The sequence below is a fragment of the Lutra lutra genome, chromosome 8, assembly GCF_902655055.1.
Source record: "Lutra lutra chromosome 8, mLutLut1.2, whole genome shotgun sequence".
In the NCBI taxonomy this organism is placed as follows: domain Eukaryota; kingdom Metazoa; phylum Chordata; class Mammalia; order Carnivora; family Mustelidae; genus Lutra; species Lutra lutra.
The window spans coordinates 139,356,010-139,376,581 of NC_062285.1; the positions used below are offsets into that span (position 1 = coordinate 139,356,010).

A 20,572-nucleotide genomic window follows, 5' to 3' on the forward strand; every position below is an offset into this window, starting at 1 on the left:
CAGATCACTGTCCGAGGCAGGAAGCATGGACCCAGCAGTCTACAAGGTCGAGTTCTGGATGACAAGTTGGAGTGAGTGTGTGGCAGGACTTCTGGGGGGTAGTGGCAGCGGAAGCAGGGTTCCAGCTGCAGGTTCTCAAGGTCACTGTGGAGAGGGAAACAAGTGGGCTCTGTGGCCCAAGGGCAGCCGTGAGCAGGGTGAACAAAATGCACAGCAGGACACCCACAAGGACCTTCAAAAGGCACTTTGCTCTTCTTTCTTTTAGGATTCCTGTCCCCTGGGATGCCTGGGTGGCTCAGTGGGTTAAGCATCTGCCTTCAGCTCAGGTCATGAACCCAGGGTCCTGGGATTAAGCCCCGCATCGGGCTCCTTGCTCAGCAGGGAGCCTGCTTCCTCCTCTCTCTGCCTCTGCCTGCCACTCCTCCTGTTAGTGCTCGAGCTCTCTCTCTCTCGCTCTCGCTCGCTCGCTCCACGGCCTCCTAGCTATGTACCTGTGAATAGGAACCTCACTTTTTCAGACCTCGGTGTCCTGATCCACGGAAAGGAATAACAGCCATCTTCCATGGCTGTTCTTGAGAACTAAATCCCAGAGCACATACCAAACTCTCCACCGATGGCCTGGGTTAGTAAGGACCCAATAAACAGCAATTATCAATATTCCCTATCGATATTGCAAACACACGTAGAGAAAGTTTCACGATTATAAAGACTTGATGAAAAACATGACCCGAATTAATTTTGCTACCAAAAACACTTACTTCAGTAAATGTTCGATCGTTAGAAACGGGCAGAAAATGCGCATGATTTTCTTGAAATTATTTCGACCAATGAGCCCCGTGTCTCCGAGGTCATAGGACTGCAGCATTCTGCAGAAGGCTTGGAGATTCCTAGTAATCGAGTCCTGAACAATTTTTTCCACCTAACACAAAAAACAAACACATTCACCAAGCGGCACCTTTGTAACCTGAGTGGTGGCATCCTGGGACCACGCGGGAAAGTGTTACTTACTGAATCCCAAGCCGGGAGGAGAGGTGCTGAGGTGTCCGTGCAAGTGGAGAGTTTTCGTATCTAATTGGGAAAGAGAAAATGTGTAGGTACGAGTCACTCCTCGAGGCAGTAGGAGCTTTGGAGGCCAACAGACTCAGACTGTCAGCTTTGCCCCAATGCGCCAATTAACTCTGCGATCCTGAGCAATTGAGTTTGCCCCCTGGTTCCCATCTGGAAATGGGGATCATAATATTTAACTTGCACTTAGTAAAAAAAAAAAAAAAAAATACAATAAACACGAAAAAATATCTATCACTTGGCTTAAAGAAATGCAGAATAAAAGAAAAATGAGGTGGCGTTTTTGCCTCTCAGAATGGTAAAAATTTAAAAAGGAAGCCAATTACCTGTGTCCACAAGGTACCCCTTTGGTAACATTAGACAATATGATAACCTACGTGCCCTGGGACAGGAGTGACCGCCTCTGGGGAGTCTGTTACCCTGGCAAGGGAGTACAGTCTGGAAGGAAACTTACTTTTCACAATGTTCCCTTTTGCATCTTTTGCATTTTATACTTACACATATATTCCTCTTTGAAAATTATTAAAAAAGGGCCACCTGGGTGGCTCAGAGGGTTAAGCCTCTGCCTTCAGCTCAGGTCATGGTCTCAGGGTCCTGGGATCAGGCCCCACATTGGGCTCTCTGCTCAGTGGGGAGCCTGCTTCCCCCTCTCTCTCTGCCTGCCTCTCTGCCTACTTGTGATCTCTCTCTCTGTCAAAATAAAATAAAATAAAATAATTAAAATAATTTCAAGAATAAAATGGATATTCTTTGACCCAATCATTTCATTTTTAGAAATTTGTATGAAAGGAATAATCACAGAACGGACCAAAAAAGCAGACACTCCAATACCCATTGTAGCAAGATTTATAAAAGAGGGGGGAAAAAAAGAACATATAGATTACAACAGGGAAGAGCTACTCTGTATCTTTTAAAATCATACAGCATGGGTGCCTGGGTGGCTCAGTGGGTTAAAGCCTCTGCCTTCAGCTCAGGTCATGATCCCAGTGTCCTAGGATAGAGCCCCGCATCGGGCTCTCTGCTCAGCAGGGAGCCTGCTTCCTCCTCTCTCTCTCTCTGCCTGCCTCTCTGCCTACTTGTGATCTCTGTCAAATAAATAAATAAAATATTAAAAAAAAATAAAATATACAGCATAATTTTTCCTGACAGTGTTAAGGACATGCTAGTTAGGGATAGAACCAACTGAAAAGTCATTAAATAGAGGATTTCATTTTAAAATAAAATAGATATTATACATGAAAGTATGCATCCTATCTTCAAATTGCATACATTAAGTACGTACCCCTTTTGTGTATCAGTTACACTGGCATAAGGTTGAAAACAAGGTGTGTGCTGGAACACGGGCTCAGAAGAACAGACCACAAAGTCAGTCAGTGGGTAACAATCCCTCCGTGTTAGAACTAGTGGTGATTTTCATTTTCTTCTATTTGCATAACCATGTTTTCTCATTTTTCTCCTTCATTCCTGTATGTTCATTCATTCACTCACCACACTGTTTTGTAAGTGAGCCTGGCTGTGGGTTAGCCCCCATGGGTACAATGGGCAGTGAAAACAGAATGATCTGTCTTCGTGGAGGCATGACCACATAATGACCAAGTTGGGACACTGTGACCGGCAGGCGTGTGAGGCCAGGGGCTGCCAGACAGGCTTCAGCAGAGGCATCCCTGGGAAGACACCGGGTACACTGAAACCTGCCGGAGGAGTATGAAGGGAATCCTGGCAGGGGCCGTCCTGGATGTAGGAGGGACCGGGGGGACCTGAGGACCTGAGCTCACATGGCCCACGAAGATGCCAGGCACTGGTCAGCAGGGCTGGACCACCAGGTTAGGAACCAGGTTAGGAACCTCGTCAACCAGGTTAGGAAGACCTACTTTCTCCTAGAGCCCGACAGCCACACAAGGCTTTTAAGCATGGTGGTTGATCGGATGTGGTTTGTATTAAGCAAAGGTCGTGCCACTTGTCGTGAGAGCAGATTGTTTACATGTCTGTATTTTGTCTCTAGAGAAAAAGGATAGTTGAGTGCAGGGTTGCTGTGATGGCCAGAGGTCATAGTTCTCAGGAGCTAACACAACAGAGTTCAGGATGAGGTACAATTAGTCTTTTCTGTGTGTGAGGGCCCTGGGACTTTCTTTTGAATTAGGGTTCAAGAAGGACCAAATGACCTTGGTTTAGGATGTGGTCGCCAACTTGCCCAAGGTGGGCGCTCAGGAAATCCTAGTATTAGTGAAAAACTGATTTGTACCTGCTAAGAGAAGCCTATAACAAACATTTCAAAAAGAATCTATTCATGCCTATTGCATGCATTACATGACACTAACCTAATTTCCTTCAAGTTCTTAAAATATTCAAGTGCTAATCACTACTAAAGTTATAAAAGCATTTCTAATAGTAAAACTCTGTCAACTTTTCTAAAAGCAAGTATGGATCATCAAAGGCAATAAGCAGTTATTTTTTAAAATGGGGAACTAACATAAAAACTCTGAAAATATTAATGAGAACCAGAGGCGTCATTTCCAAACATTCCCATGCGAGACACGGTTGCAGGAGGGGTGCCATTGGCACGCTGTGGAAAGAAGATACATCCTGCGCACATAGGGGCTCTCAGCCCAGGAGGGGTTTCCAGAAATGCCAAATATCACCCTTTAATAAGATTTAGATACTGAGAGTTAACATCAAACAACTCAAACTTGAAATGAAACTCTTACTTGAAATGAAAATTAGAGGCACCTGGGCGGCTCAGTCTGTTAAGCATGTGATTCTTGACTTTGACTCTCGATCTCAGGGTCGTGAGATTGAGCCCTGCATCAGGCTCCTCGCTCAGTGCGGTGTCTGCCTGAGATTCTCTCTTTCGCCTTCTGCCCCTCCCCCTGTGTATGCACGCGTGCGCATGCTCTCTCTCTCTCTCCAATAAATAAATCTTCCTAAAAAATGAAAATTAACCCAGCTGAAGAACAGGAAGTCCTTTATTTAAGACTATTTCAGCTATCGCCTCTATTTCACTAAGAATACTTAAGTTTCCCACCATCAACAGAAAATCAAACACCGAGTTGTCATAAAACTCACCTTAGAGCTCTCTTCAAGCAGTTCGATAAGCGTGTAGATATTTACCCATCCGGTGTGCCCAGGGTCAAGCATTTGCATCAGTTCCTTGAATTCTGAATCACTGATTTTTACAACCATGCAATTTAGAAGACGTCGCAATTCTTCCCCGATTATCCGTCCATCGGGTTTCTGAGCATGAGAGTGCATATAAAGGAATTTTTTTAAAAAAGGAAAAGGGAAGAGAAAAGCATTACATATACCAAGCATCACTGAATAGAGTGAACTCTGGCCCAACAGAATCATTATGAAGCAAGAGTCCCTCAGGCAGTGGTCACTAGATAACACTGGGAGACAAGAGCAGTGTATTGGGTGGGTGTGCGAGGGGGATGCTGGAACTCCCCAGGGGCTGTTCCCACAATGTTCGTCTATTGGGATGTAGGCGGAAGATGGCCCCAAGTGAGGAAAGAGGCCAATCTTGCGGGCACAGGCTGACCGCCACCTCTAGACAGGCTAAGAGCTGGCTGTCACAGCTCCTCCCCCCCCATCCCCACCTGAGGGCTATGGGGCTCAGCAGCAAAGGGCACACTTCCCGGCAATTCAATTACGACTTGCCAATTTACTAAAAATATTAATTATGCTTATTTTCACTCTCACCAACCTCATCCATTACATAAATGGACAATTACTTAGCAAGAAAAATTTCAGTCATGCTGCATAAAGAAAACATATTATAAGCAAAATACTGTGAGGCAAATTCTTCCCCCAGAATAAAAAATTACCAATAAGCAAATTAAATATCAAAATAAAAAGACTATTTACTGGAAAAACAGGGGAAATAAAGAACCCTTACCTCCCTCACAGAGAGACACTGGGGCTATTAATGTGACAATGGGGCTAAGTCATAAAGCAGTGTATGAACAGTTACTTTGGGGTCCAAAATCAGAAAAGGAATTAAGATTGTCTTAGGGAAAATTAAATAATTTAGAGGATATATGCTGCTTGCTTTTTTGGTTTGGGAGTGATCATCAAATTTTTAATGCCTAAGTAGGAAAATTATGATTCTTAATAAATTTACAGCATCATGTGACCTTCACCATCTGCTTCCAGAACTTTCCATCATCTCAAAAGAAACCTCATGTCCGTTTCCTCAACCTAAGGTAGCTTGTATTTGCTGTCCCTCTGTATTTGCTTTGTCCTACGTATTTCAGGTAAATAGAAGCACACACTACAGGCATCAGTACGCATTTGCCGCGGCGTGGAAGCTGAAGCCGTGGAAGCTTAGCATAACATTTCTGAGGTTCAGCAGGATGTATCACAGATCGGTATTTTGTTCTTTTTTATCCTTGTTATTATTCCACTGTATGGAGATGCCGCATTTTGTTTATCTTACCACAAGTGGATAAGCGCTTGGGTCATTTCCAGTTTGGAGATTATAAATAACGTCGCTACGAATATTTGCACGCAAGTCTTTGTGTGTAGACATGTGTTTTTACTTCTCTTGGGCAGCTACCTATGAGAGGAATTGCTGAGTCACGTGGTGCATTTGTTTAAATTTTAAAGAAGGGACCACGTTGTTGTTTCAATGGCACCTGTAGCACTTCACACTCCCACCAGCACGAGGGTGCTTGCACGTTCCATCTCCACATCCTTGTCACACTTACTACTGTGTGGGCTGATTACTGTCATCCCAGAGCTGAAAGTGTCAGTGCACTTATGGTTTGCATTTCCCTGACCTCTCATGACATTGACCATCTTTTCACGTGCTCATTGGCCATTCACTTGTCGTCTTTGTTGATACGTCTATTCAAATGTTTTGCCCATTTTTTACACTGGGTTGTCCTCATGTCCTCATGCAAGTCCTTTACTGAATATGTCATCTGTATCTATTTTCTTCCAGAGCATGGCTTATCTTTTGAAGCCCAAATTTTTAATTTTGAGAAGTCCAATTTATGGGGCTTTTTTCCCCCTTTATGGATCATGCTTTTAGCGTCATATCTAAGACATCCTTGCCTAACCCAGGCCACAGAGATTTATGCATATGTCTTCTTCTGAGAGTTTTGCCATTTTAACTTATATTAAGGTTTATGACCCATTTTTAGGTAATTTTTGTGTATGGGGTAAGGTAGTTCATCTTTCTGCAAATGGATATCCAATTGTCTCAACACCCACCATTGGTTGGAAAGATGACCCTTTCCCCCACTGATCCTGTAAAAGATGAACCGACCGTAACTGTCAGCCCTTCTTTCTGGACCCTCAGTGCCATCCGTCAATATGTCTACCCTCGTGCCAGTGCCACACTGTCCTCAGACCATAGCTCTGTACTAAGATTCAAAATCTGGAAGCTTAAGTGCTCTAACTTCATTCTTCTTTTCCAAGATTGGTTTTGGCTATTCAGCAACCTTTGCATTTCCATATGAATTTTAAGATCAGTTTTTAAGTTTCTGCAAAAAAAGCCAGTTGGCATTTTAATGGGGCTCGCAGCACTTAATCTATAGATCAATTTAGAGAGAACTGCCACCTTAATAAGATCGAGTCTTCCAATCCATGAATACAGAATGTCTCTTCATGTATTTACATTTTATTTAACAGTGTTTTGTAATTTTCAGTGTACAAGTCTGGCACTTTTGTTAAATTATTACTAGGTATTTTAGTCTTTTTGATGCTATTGTGAGTGGAATTGCTTTCTAAAGCTCAGAGTGTTCATTGCTAGTTTATAGAAATATAATGACTTTTGTATATTGATCTTCTATCCTGCAACCTTGATGAACTCATTTATTATTTGTAGAAGGTTGTGTGTGTATACCGTGTTGTCTGTGAATAAAGACAATTTACTTTTTCCTTTCCAATCGGGATGCCTTTTATTTCTTTTAGGATTGTATTGTCTAGAACTACAGTACAATGTTGCATGGAAGTAGTGAAAGCTGACGTTGTGTTTTTCATTATTTTGTGGGAAGGTATTCAGTCTCTTACCATCAGCTGTGGTTAGCTGTTAGCTATGGGTTCACTGGAGATGCCTTTCATCAATTTAAGGAATTTCCCTGCTATTCTTGGTTTGTTGAAAATTGCTATCATGAAACAGTGTTGGATTTTTCAAACACTTTTTCTGTATCCATCAAGATGATCATGTGGTTTTGTCCTTAATTCTATTAATATTGTGTACTCTATTAATTGATTTTTTGGTAGTCAAACCAAACATGCAATCCTGGGATAAAACCCACATGGTCATAGCATTTCATCTTTTTTGTATATTGCTGAATTTGGTTTGCTAATATTGTGCTGAGAATTTTTGCAACAGTATTCATGGAGGATACTGGTCTTTGGTTTTCTTTTCTTGTGGTCCCTTTGTCTGGCTTGAGTATCGGGGTGGGTAATATTGGCCTCAGAGAATGTTTTGGGAAGAATTCCTTCATCCTATATTTTCTGAAAGTTTGTGAAGGATTGTTATGATTTCTGTAAGTAATCTTTGTAGTCTTCAATGCAGAGAGTTTGCACATCCTTTATCAGGTATGTTTTTAGGCTATTTGATTTTTTTAAATATATTGTTAGAAATGATATTTTAAGAATTCCTTTTCTAATTGCTTACTGTAGTTTATAGAAATAATATTGATCTTTGAATATTGATCTTGTATTCAATGACCTTCTAAATTCTATTATTAATTCTAATACTTCCTGGAAGATTATTCTGGATTTTCTATTTAGAATACCATGTGAGCTACAGATAATAACACTGAGAGTAATATTGAATGAACAGGCAGGGTACAAATGGTTTCTGGGTGGGTAGAAAGGGAGCCACACCAGGTTTAAATGTAAGTGGTGGGATGACTGGGTCCACTAGAGGGAAGGTGGCAAGGTGCAGAGGTAGCACGTACTTGGGATGCATGGTGGGAGCAGATCTAAAGCAGTCTTTCCCGAAATAGTCCTACACCCCTCTCTACAGCAGGAGAGAGAACTGCTTCCCACCACTGTCCACTGCACCCAGGCAAAATGCCCTCCCTTGCCTCTATCTGGCTTTCTCCCTCTGCTCTCCTCCTTCCAGGTCCCAGAATGTGCCCAAGACCAAGGCACATGGTGGGGAGTGGAGGGGTTGGGAGTCCCACTTGGTAACCAAGCACTGTGCAACTCTGAGGCAGCCGATGGTCACTGCTGTTCTGTGACTCTCCAGAGTGTGAGCTCATCATTGGCAGGGCCTTGGCATTACTCACGTATGTGCTCAGTCTAAGTGCCCATGGCCTGGCCCAGTGTGGGACAGGCCCTCCATTCCTCACCCACATAATGTGTTTGCTGATCAGTTCTGTCTGCGGAACAGTACATCAATGACTGTTAAATAGTCCAATATTTGGAGTGGTTAGCCTGATTACGGTCCTCCATTAACGGAGATGAGATTTCACTATTTTTAATTAAATTACTTCAATATACCACACTAGGTCCTGAGGTGGATAAACACAAAAGCCTTCATTTATCTCTAAGAGGAGGCCCAGCCCACACACATGCAGGCAGCTCAGCCCAGGGCACCGTGGGCCTGTCCAGAGCAGCTGGTTTGCGCCCTGCCTCCAACACTCACTAGCGGGGAACCTTAGGCTGGGTACTAACTACTTATGCTCCCTTTCCTTGGCAAATAAGGGCAAAATGAAAGGATCAAATGGAGATAATTAGAGTGTCTTCCTTGCAGAGGTGCCGAGAGGCTGAAGTGAGTGAAGACAAGGAAATCACCACAGACGGTGCCTGGCACATTGTAAGAGCGTGATCTCATCGTTCATTCAGTAGAAGAGACCAAGTCATACAGGTCTAAAGATTAATTACAGCAGGTGGGCCAGCTGAAATGCCCCCCCATAGAAAACAGAACCCCAAATCTCTGAGTCTACGCTATGCTTAGAAACCCTAGGCAATGGCATTCTGGTTTGACAGAGGCGAGGAGTCGCCAGCATAGAGCAACCCTTGAACTTTGAGGTCTACCTCTGGGCCATGGGGCCTCCTCCCCAGAACACTACCCTGTGGCCATCCTACATGAAGGCTGCTGCTGAGGCCAACTACCTCTTCTTTTATACACTGTCCTACTTGAGTCGGAGGCAAAGCAAGTCACCGGACCCCTCCAGATTGACTAGATTCAGTTATTGAATGTACTTAGTAAATAACAAACATGGGAAATGTCACACGTGCCAAAAGTATCCAAATGCTGCTTTCTAAAATAAACATTAAATTGGGACAGGAGCTAACATTTCGAGCAAGTTAAAAATTCATGAATTAGCCTCTTCTCTGCAGGATAATTACACCAGGCAAGAGGCTCTTTGGAACTAAGGAAACGTTACTGGGATGGGCTATACATTGTCACTAACTCACACAGTCTAGGCTGGGGTGGGGAAGGTCCAACAAGTTGGGATTACTTGTTAGACAGGGAACGACGGGCTGTCACTGCATCCTCAATGACCTTGCTGAGCTCTGTTCTTATCCCCTGACATCTCCCTCCCTGCGGTATAGCACATTGTACGTCCTCTGATCCCCCACAAACACACCCAACTTCTGAGGTCCGGCCTTAATGCACTAAGCACTCAGAATAATTCCTAGCATATCATAGGAGCTCAAAAAATGTTTGTTGGCTGGATATATGAATGAATATACAGTTTTTATTGGCCTTGTTCTGAGTGTTCGCATTCTGAGAAACTGAGGTTTTCCCCAGAAAAGGGTTTCAAAATCTTACAGTGTGGGCCATCAGGAGTGATTTCTTCAACAACGTACAGTGATCCTCGTGTCTAGACAACTTTGTGACAATGTCTTCCTTGCAAGATTGATTTCTAGAGGTAATGCTACAGAAGAACGAAAAGAAAAACAGAAAGAAGGTTATGTTCTTGTACTTTCTTCTTAATGCAAAAAAAAAAAAAAAAAGGACCTGACAACTATCGTAAGGCTTTATTTGCAGATGACTCTTCGGAAGAAAGAAAGTGAAAGTGTCATGTGGTTGTGCAGACCCACTGCTGCTCGGGTGGCCTGGTGCCTGACCAGGGAGAGGGTGTGAAAGCCATTAGCCTTGCTGTGCCATCACTCTCCTCTTCCCACGCCACCTAACCATGGCCAGCTAACTGGCCGGCTAACCGTGGCCAGCCATCTTGCCAGTCCTTGCCTTTGGTCTCAAAAGAGTCCAGATAGGGGAGCCAGGGTGGCTCAGTCAGTTGGGTATCTGACTCTTGATTTCAGCTCAAGTCATGATCTCACTGTTATGAGGTTGAGCCCTGCATGGAGCCTGCTTGGGATTCTCTCTTTCCCTCTAGTTCTGTCTCTCTCCCCTCTCCACTCACTCGTGCGACCAGGAAAGAGAGCACCATCACTGCTGAGACCAGCACGTCCCTGTGTGTGTGGGCAGCATGCCGAGGCACGCTCACCCACATGATAACTGAGGGCACACGCTTCCTGTGGTAAAGTAGGGGAATGTCGACCTTCACAAGCTCCCCTTCTCTGTTGACAATGGCCATGATCACCTACATTATTGGACCCCTCTCCCTTTCTTGCTTCTTCCATCCATGCCCTGAGAACAGGGTCACCAGCCTGGACGTGGGCTCCTGAAGGCCTACGATCACCGTCCCTGGAGATCAAAGCCAACTTCACCCCGATCAGAAGGGGGCTGCAAGGTCCCGTGATACCAACCTACAGATGCCCTGGCCGGCCTCTGCTTTTCAGTGTTCAGTGAGACAGGATGACATTCCCCACTAAATAAAGAAGGGTAGTGAATCAACTGAATGATTCTCACATTCGGTTAGGGATTTTATCGCTCCATCCACATGGCCATCCTGGCTCTTCCCAGTGGTACGAAAACATATATACACACACACCTACTACCATTCTAAGAGACATAAAGTAGCAGAATTCCTGAGTCTGAGCTGCTCATGTGACTCACTGGAGCCTGGTGTTTCTACAGATCACTGGCACAGGAAGGAATAGAAAGTTCTGCAGTAATTATTACCTTCTACAGTACCACTGAGTACTTCTTTGTACTTCTTTGGGGTGTGTGTGTTGGGGGGGGCTACTGTCTCACGCACTGTGGAATATTTAGTGTCACCCCTGGTCTCCACCCACTAGATATCAGGAGGACCCCCATCCCAGCTGTGACAACCAAAAATGTCTCGTGAAATTGCTAAAGGTCTCCTGGGGGGCGGGGATTTCCCCCAGTTGAGAATCACTGTTTCAAAGTAAATAAAACTCACATTTTAATTCTTCCTTATCTTTCAGATAAGAAAATCATTAAAAACAAACAAACAAACCAGAAGTAACTTCACTTAAGGAATAAACTCAGAAAGTTGCATCCCAGGAATGGAGTGAGGGACGGAGGGGGCGGGGAGGGAGCTCTAAATCCTAGAAGGTTGGTAACCAGGGAAGTTCACCAAATATTTGTAAATCCCTGAGACAGGAACAGGACCTGGTGAAATGGGAATTAGCCCTGTGGTATAGTTTGCTTTACAATAGCGCCTAGTGCTTTCGATGAACGTGCCGAGATGATAAAGCCTGTATTTTTCTTTAAGATTCACATAGGGCGATCAAGGCAGGATACACACCAACACCAACAAAACACTTCTTCGAGCAAAGGCCTAAACTCTAAAATGTCATATTATTAAGTATTTTTTTTACAGGTTGGCCCCCGTCACAGTTTATGTGATCATGAAATCTGAGGTTATAATAGAGACTAGAATGAAAACAGAAATAACTCAAGGCAAATAACGCTCCCAACCCACGCTATCCGCACCATGCAGAGAGGGGCTGGGGAACAAGTGCACGTGGGTTGCTCCCTTCTAGAGAACACTTAACCAAACATGCTCATACACAACTTTACACTTACAGCTCAGTGTAACATTGGCGGTGTTGATGTGCATTATCTAGAACGTTCAAGCTCCATTTCTACCTCCACTCGCTAAGCAGAAGATCTACTTAAGACCCTGATCGTCTTATTTTTTTCATCTAGAAGCTTGAAATAATAATTATACTCACCTTATAGTTGAAGGCCATTTTAAATAAGAGTACTGTATGGGAAACAATTGATACACTGCAAATCACTACAAATTATGAACAAAAAGTTCATAATTATACAAGGAAGATGAATTTGTCATTCAAAAAAATATTCTCTAACATTTTATAGATTCTGATATGCATAACTAAAATTTAGTTCTTTTAAAAAAAATTTTATTATGTTACATTAGTCACCATACAGTACACATCATTAGTTTTTGATGTTTTGATATCGTAACCCATGATACATTGTTTGCGTATAATACCCAGTGCTCCATGCAATACATGCCCTCCTTAATACACATCACTGGGCTAACCCAACCCCCCACCCCCCATCTAAAACCCTCAGTTTGTTTCCCGGAGTTTCTCATGGTTCGTCTCCCCCTCTGATTCCTCCCGCCTTCATTTTTCCCTTCCTTCTCCTAATGTCCTCCCTGGTATTCCTTATGGTCCACATATAAGTGAAACCACATGATAATTGTCTTTCTCTGCTTGATTTATTTCACTTAGCATAATCCCCTCCAGTCCCTTTCTGATGGCTGAGTCATATTCTATTGTATATATGGACCACATCTTCTTTGTCCATTCCTGTGTTGAAGGGCATCTCGGCTCCTTCCACAGTTTGGCTATTATGGACATTGCTGCTATGAACACTGGGGTGCATGTGCCCCTTCTTTTCACTACATCTGTATCTTTGGGGGTAAATACCCAGTAGTGCAATTGCTGGGCCATAGGGTAGCTCTATTTTTAACTTTTTGAGGACCTTCCATACTGTTTTCCAAAATGGCTGCACCAACTTGCATTCCCACCAACAGTGTAAGAGGGTTCTCCTTTCTCCACATCCTCTCCAACATTTGTTGTTTCTTGCCTTGTTAATTTTTGCCATTCTAACTGGTGTAATGTGGTATCTCAATGTGCTTTCAAAATTTAGTTATTTTATTTTTATTATTATTATTTTTTACATACCTATTTCTTTTTGTCAGGGGAACTGTACTGTTGACTTCCGTCCACTGGGACTCATAAAGTGATGTTAGAAATTGTTTCCAATTGATTTTGCTGGTGGTTCTAAGTCCAAATCTGGATTTAAAAAAAATAAAAATATTATTTTAAACTTTTTTTCTATAATGCTGCATAGATTAGATGTTTAATATTGAAATGAAGATGATAGCAATGAATTTATATGAAGTTTCAAATCTAAGGTAAACAAAACAATTTAGTAAAATTGTACTACAAATTGACTTTCAGAAAGCAAGGAAAATCAAGCTGATTCTATATCTCCATGTCTCTGCTTTCCTTTAGCAGGAGCATATATTGAAGGAAGAAACAAGGGATTTGATTAAAATTCTCATGTCCATGAACTAATTCTTTCAAAGTCACTATATGGAGAGCTCAGTCACTGTGGGAGGCAGAATAAAGACCTGGAAGGCGTCCACATCCTAATCCCTGGGATCTGTGAATATGACCTCAGAGGGCAAAAGGGACTCCGCGGATGTGATTAGGGGTGTGGACCCGGACATGGGAGGGCACCCAGCTTAACCAGGTAGGCCAATCTAATCACAGGAATTCTTAAAAGTGGAGCATTTCTCCCAGCTGCAGCCAGAAAAAGATGTGAGGACAGGAGATACGAGGACGGGAGATGCAACGGCAGGAGAAGGGCCAAAGCAGAGACAACAGATGGAGGAAGGACCACGTGCCCAGGAACGCAGGTGCCTCCAGAAGCTGGAAAAGGCAAGAAACAAACTCCCCATCTCTCCTCTAGGCTTGTGGCACTTTGTTATGGTAGCAGTTGAAAACTAGGACAGATTTTAAATCTCAGCAAGAATAAGTAAGTGGAAAATTATTCAAAAGCAAACTGGCAACGTTACTGTAGCCCCATGGCTCGGGGTGCAGGGATTCTGGCATAACAAGATGGCAGCAGAAGCAACCCGATGGGAGCTTGGAAAGACCAGAGTGCAGCTCCCTGCTCCTTCACTCCTTACCCTTGTCAGACAAGTTGCTCACTCTTCTGATTCTCTATTTTTCTCATCTATAAAATGAGAATAATATCATCTACTGGGAGGGTTGCTTTAAGGATGAAAGCTACTAGATCAAAAATCCCCTCTCACAGTCTTGGTCACCAGCAAGTGTTCAACCACATTCCCTTCCCCACTGTCTATGTGACTTACCCACGAAGCATCATCCAAGCTTCCATAACAGGGTGGCAAAAAGAATTTGGGCTGAGATCCGAAAACAACAGTTATGAGATGCAAAAGTGGGAGACACCACAAGACAGATTACCCTGTTTGGATGGCTAAAGTGTGTGGCTGTAAGGAATCTGGTCTGTGTGGATCAGATATGGGCCACGTGAGAAACTGCAAGCGCGCGGGTTACACACTTACACTTATGTGTACACACATACACACAGAGTCATCCGGCCATACTGGCCCTTTAACTCTTCTGAAGGGTTATGCTTTTCCATGTCCTAGGTCCCTCACACTTGCTGCCTCCTTTGCCAACTGCCACACTCCCCACCAGTCTTCCCAAGCTTTAGTGAATTCTGTACCACTTTCAAGTTCAACTTTTTCATTACTTTCTCAAGGAAGCCCTCTCTGATTTCCATAACCAGGGCCCTTTGCCCTATTAGCCTGTCTCAAAGCACTATGCCTCCTTTCTTTGCAGCATTTATCACTAAGGATTAATGCTATTAGTATTTAATATTTGTACAGGTCCTTGATCATGATTGTGATTATAGCACCTAACACTTGATAAATGGTTATTACTTCTACTTCTGCTCTTAGCACCATGTATGTGTTCATGAGAAAGAGAGACATTGATTGATTGATTTTCATTAGCTATGCATGGCAACATCAATAAGTACACTGTGACAGTGGTCTAATGCCCAGCTGTTTACATACAAAACAAAGTTTCATCATTTGTTCCCAGCCTGCCTTCCCCACCTTGGCCATGATTTTGATAGTTTGTTAATACTATTTTCACCAGAAATTTCAGCAAGTCAGAAATTTTTATAGTGGAAACACTATACCTACCATTAAAAGCAGAATCAACTTCACATATTATGTTTAGGAAATTACCTTACTCTCTTGGGGGAAAAAATCAAATTAGATCTTCACTCCATAGATTATACTAAAATAAATTCAAAATAGATGGAGTGAAATGTAAACACTAGGACCATTAAAAAAGGAAAATCCAGGCATATATTCACCTGGTATTAGAATAAGAATGGGCTTTTAAGCAATATTTAAGAGGGGGTTCACAAACCTCCCTAGTTAATAACATCAACATAAAAAATTTCCATACACCAGAAATCCTGAAACAACAATTTAAGAGCTAAACAACAGACTTGCAAAGTTATCTATCATAAATATGCATAACAAATTGCTAATTTTCTTAAAACATTAAGTGCTTGTACAAATTAATATAAGGAAAACTAAGACTTGATTTCTTCTTCCAGTGATAGCTCAGTAAGATCCTAGCAGACCAGTTCCCCTGCCGAGAATCACAATAAGTGCTGGGTGTAATACCAAAGGCAACTACAGAGTGAACAGAAGTGGGCACATTCTGGTAGGGAATCCACACAGAGAGTAGAGGAGCTGTGAGTATTTTCAGTGCTTTCAGCCTGGGGCTAGGCACTGCAGCACAAGGGGTGGCAAGACATCAGTTAAAAAAAAAAAAAAAAAGGAAAGGTATGTCCTGGAAGACTAGAAGACCAAACCCAGGTGAGCCATAACCCTAGAGAGAAAGAGGAAATCCTAGAAGAGAAGGAACAAGATTTGTCCTACCACATTTCTGACTGGCTCTGAACCTACTCAGTATTGCTTAGCCAAACACAAAAGATCTGAACTAAGATCAGAGCTGCCACCCAAGAAACAAAATTTGCAGTTTGAGTCCAACCAAGATAACTGCCTATAAGACAAAAGAAAGAGAATTAATCGAAAAAATAATAACAAAATTCAGTCTTCACAATTTAATATTCAAAATGTTGAGCACATACACTCTCTCTCAAATAAATAAGTCTTAAAAAATAAAAATGATAAAATAAAAGATAAAATAAAATTATAGAACATATTTTACAAAACAGGACAAGAACATTACCAGGGAGAAAAGTCTGACATACATACAATCAGAATCACATAAGGAGAGGAGAGAATGAATGGGGCAGAAAAGAGTGTCAGAAGACAGAAAGGTCAAAATTTCTCCAAATTTGATTAAAGATATCCATTTACAGATTGAAGATGTTCAATAAAAATCAAGTAGAATACACATGAAAGAGGCCATGTCTATGCTCATTACACAGTCAGATTCAAGGAGTAAATCTTGAATGTAACAAAAGAAAAATTACTCATCACTGTAGGAGGGCAACAATTTAACAGATGACTTCTCATCCAAAACCATGGAAGCCAAAGGAAGTGGAACAACATCATGAAGTACAGAAAGAAGAGAAGTCACCCAAGAATTTTCCAGCTAAGAAAATATCCTTTAAAAATGAAGGATAAATGAAGACATTTCTGAATAAAAGAAATCTAAGGGAATCCATCTTTAGCGGGAAGTTTTTCAGGCTGAAGGGAAAGGATAGTAAATGGAGACCTCAACTCCTCAGAAAAGAAAGAATAAAGTATCAGAAATGGTAAATATTTGAAAAAATACAAAGGCTACTTTTTTTCCTTGCTTTTTCTCTTCTTAATTTATTCATAGTTATATAAAGAAAATAATAACATTGTTTTGTGAAGTTTATTACACAAGTAAGTATAAAACATATAATACCTACAGTATAAAGGAACAGGGAGCAGAATGTAGATTTATATTGCTTACATAGGTTCTACATTTTTTTAAAGATTTTATTTATTTGACAGAGCGAGAGAGATCACAAGTAGGCAGAGCAGCAGGTAGAGAGAGAGGGGAAAGCAGGCTCCCCCTGAGCTGAGAGCCTGATATGGTGTGCTCGATCCCAGGACCCTGAGATCATGACCTGAGCCGAAGACAGAGGCTTAACCCACTGAGCCACCCAGGCGCCCCTAGGTTCTACATCTTATGTGAAGTGGTACAGTGTTAATTGTATACAGGCTGGAAGTTGTAAAGATGTATACTATAATCCCCATGAAAAATTATACAAAGAAGTATAGCTTAAAAGGCCATAAGAAAATTAAAACTCAATTCTAAAAAAAAAAAATCAATTATCTGAAAAGAAGAAAAAGAGCAAAGCAAAAAGGAAAAACAGGAGACTCAAATCCAAATATATCAGTAATTACTTTGAATATTAATGGACTAAACACTTTGGATTAATGGACTAAACACAACTGGATTTTTTAAAAAAGATCCAGATTCATGGTTTCACAAAAAAGGCACATTTACTGTTTTGTTTTTTGAGAGAGAGTGAGAGAGAGCGTGTGCAAGCAGTAGTGGGGAGAGGGCCAGAGGGAGGGGGAGAGAAAAAATGTTGAGTAGGATCCACACTTAGTGGAGATCATGACCTGAACCCAAGTCAAGAGTCAGACGCTTAGCCAACTGAGCCACCCAGGCACCCCAAAATGCACATTTACTCTAAAGACAGAGATAGGTTGAAAATAAAAGGGCACTATCTTAAGCCACATGATCAAGGTCAACCTCAGTGGTGACAAGTCACACTGATACTATGCACCCTTGGTATGATGTGACAAGAATTATACTTTACCTCTGTGGTGTTCCAAGAACACATTGTCCCAATCCAATCAGTCAAATCCCAGTTGAGAGACATTCTATAAAATATCTCACCAATAATCCTTAAAACTGGCAAGGTCATGAAAAAACAAGGGGAGTCTAAGAAAGTGTCAGAACCAAAAGGAGCTTAAGGACACATGATTACTAAATATAATGTAAATTAAACATCTAAATAAGTGGGAAGGTATACCATGCTCATGGAGTAGAAAACTGAATATGGTTAAAGTGGCAATTCTCCCTACTGTATTCACAATCAAATTCCTAACAGGCTTTTTTTTTTTTTTTTAACACTGAGAAACTGATTCTAAAATGTAGAGAAAGGTAAAGACTCTAGAATAGTCAAACAATTTTGAAAGAGAAGACAAAGTCTGGAGGACTTGCATAACCTAATTTCAAGACTTAAGCTGCAGTACTTTAGCTACAGTAGTCACGACAGTGTGGTATTGATGTGAAAATAAAACCTATAGATTAATAGAAGAGACTAGAGTCCAGAAACCTATTCACACTTATACAGTCAACTGATTTTCAACAAAGGTGCAAAGTAGTTCATCAGAGAAATTACAGCCTTTTGAACAAATGATGCTGGAACAACTGGATATCTAGACAGAAAGAGAGTGAATCTCCACCCTTACCTCACACCATACACAAAAATTGACTATAAATGGATCTCCCATAAAAATTACCCATAACAAATTTTTAAGTAGAGAAAACATATTTCATCAAAATTAGAAATTTTTATATTTTGAAATACAGAGTTATGAAAAGAGGAAAGCAAGCCACACTGAGAGTAAATATATAAAAATATGTAGCTAATAAAGAACTCGTATCTAGGATATATAAAGAACTTTTGCAAATCAATAATAGGGAAATAATCCAGTAAAACGGGCAAAAGATCTGTACATATACTTTTTTTTTAAGCCTATGGGAGATGTGTTAACTCTTGAAGGTGATGAGATAGAAAGGAGGGTAAACATGAATGTTATATTTATTTTTCTTATTTTTTATTTTTTTAAAGATTTTATTTATTTATTTATTTGTCAGAGAGAGAGAGAGGGAGAACACAAGCAGGCAGAGCGGCAGGCAGAGGCAGAGAGAGAAGCAGGCTCCCCTCTGAGCAAGGAGCCTGATGCGGGACTCGATCCCAGGACCCTGGGATCATGACCTGAGCCGAAGGCAGCTGCCTAACCAACTGAGCCACCCAGGTGTCCCTTGTACATATACTTTTTAAAAGAATATACATGAATGGTCAATAATCACATGAAAATAGGCTCAACATCGTTAGTCATCAGGAAAATGCAAATTAAACGAAATGAAACACCTCTACACACTACTAGAATGGGTAAAATTAAGAATTGTGGCAATACCAAGCATTAAGGAGGGTGTAAAGCATCTGGAATTCTTGCATGCTATTGATGGAAGCTCAAAAACAGTAGTTACTTTGGAAAGCAGTCTGACGGTGTCTCATAAGTGTAAACATACACTCAAACCTACACTCCAGCAATTTTATTAGGTATTTACCCACGAGAGATACAAACATGTATACACCCCAAGAATTGTACGTAAATGTTTATAAACTATCTTCCATAATGACCCCAAACTGAAAACAACCCAAATGTCTGTCTACTGGTGAATGGATTAGCAAATTGTGGTAAACAAATATGGTGGAGCACACCTTGGCCATTAGAAATGTAGGGGCTCCTGGGTGGCTCAGCGGATTAAGCCTCTGCCTTCGGCTCAGGTCATGATCTCAGGGTCCTGGGATCGAGCCCCGCATCGGGCTCTCTGCTCAGCGGGGAGCCTGCTTCCCCCTCTCTCTCTGCCTGCCTCTCTGCCTACTTGTGATCTCTCTCTGTCAAATAAATATATAAAATCTTAAAAACAAAAAAAAAAGAAATGTTGGGATATGCAACAGCATGGATGCATGTTAAAAACATGGTTAAAAGAGAAAGTAGTCCAACACAAAAGGGTACATCCTGTTTGATTCCATTTATGACAAAGCCTAGAAAAGCCAAAACTATAGTGACAATGACAGAGAACAATCAGTGGTTGCTGGAGCTGAGGGTCAGAGAAGGGAGGGGCTGGTCACAAAGAGCCGAGAGTAGAATTATAGGAACATGAAAATATTCTACATATTGACTATGGCAGGGGTTAGATAAAGGGATACAACTGCTAAACTCATTAAACTGTGACCTTGAGAATGAATTTTATTTTAGTAACTTTTACTGGAGTAAAACATTTTTTTTTAAAGATTTTACTTATTTATTTGATAGAGATCACAAGTAGGCAGAGAGGCAGGCAGAGAAAGAGATGGGAAGCAGGCTCTCCACAGAGCAGAGAGCTCAATGTGGGGCTTGATCCCAGGACCCTGGGATCATGACCCGAGCCGAAGGCAGAGGCTTTAACCCACTGAGCCACCCAGGTGCCCCGGAGTAAAACATTTTTAAAACATAGGACGTTGTCAAAGGTCACAGACGAATAATTATTCACAGAGAAAGTACCTAAAACCTATAAACATGAAAAACGTGCAAGTCAACAGCAACCAATGACCTGAAATCAAAACAATGGTGAGCAACTCTGCTTCTACCAGTCATTTTCGCAAGGATCTAGAAGTGGCAATGTGGAATGCTGGCAAAAAGGCTCTCACCAGCCGCCCTCATAAGAATAAATTAACACCTTCCGGAAATGCATTTGAGCAATACGTAACGGAAACCTTAGACATGTTCAAACTTTGGACTCAAGGGTTAACAAAACATGTTGTAGCCATTAAAAATTAACTTCAAAG

At 41.6% G+C, this 20,572-nt stretch overlaps 1 protein-coding gene across 8 annotated transcripts in view; it reads right to left on the bottom strand.

The window, feature by feature from the left end:
- Positions 1-20,572, bottom strand: part of EFCAB6 (EF-hand calcium binding domain 6) — a 221,050-nt gene that overhangs the window by 108,051 nt on the left and 92,427 nt on the right. For all 8 annotated transcript variants that reach the window (XM_047742933.1, XM_047742934.1, XM_047742931.1 and 5 more), the window contains 5 exons: positions 13,063-13,173; positions 9,803-9,908; positions 4,129-4,296; positions 1,009-1,068; positions 759-919 (listed from right to left, as the gene is read on the bottom strand). In XM_047742933.1, the coding sequence (XP_047598889.1) occupies positions 759-919; positions 1,009-1,068; positions 4,129-4,296; positions 9,803-9,908; positions 13,063-13,173 (606 nt within the window). The remainder of the gene's footprint in view (positions 1-758; positions 920-1,008; positions 1,069-4,128; positions 4,297-9,802; positions 9,909-13,062; positions 13,174-20,572) is intronic.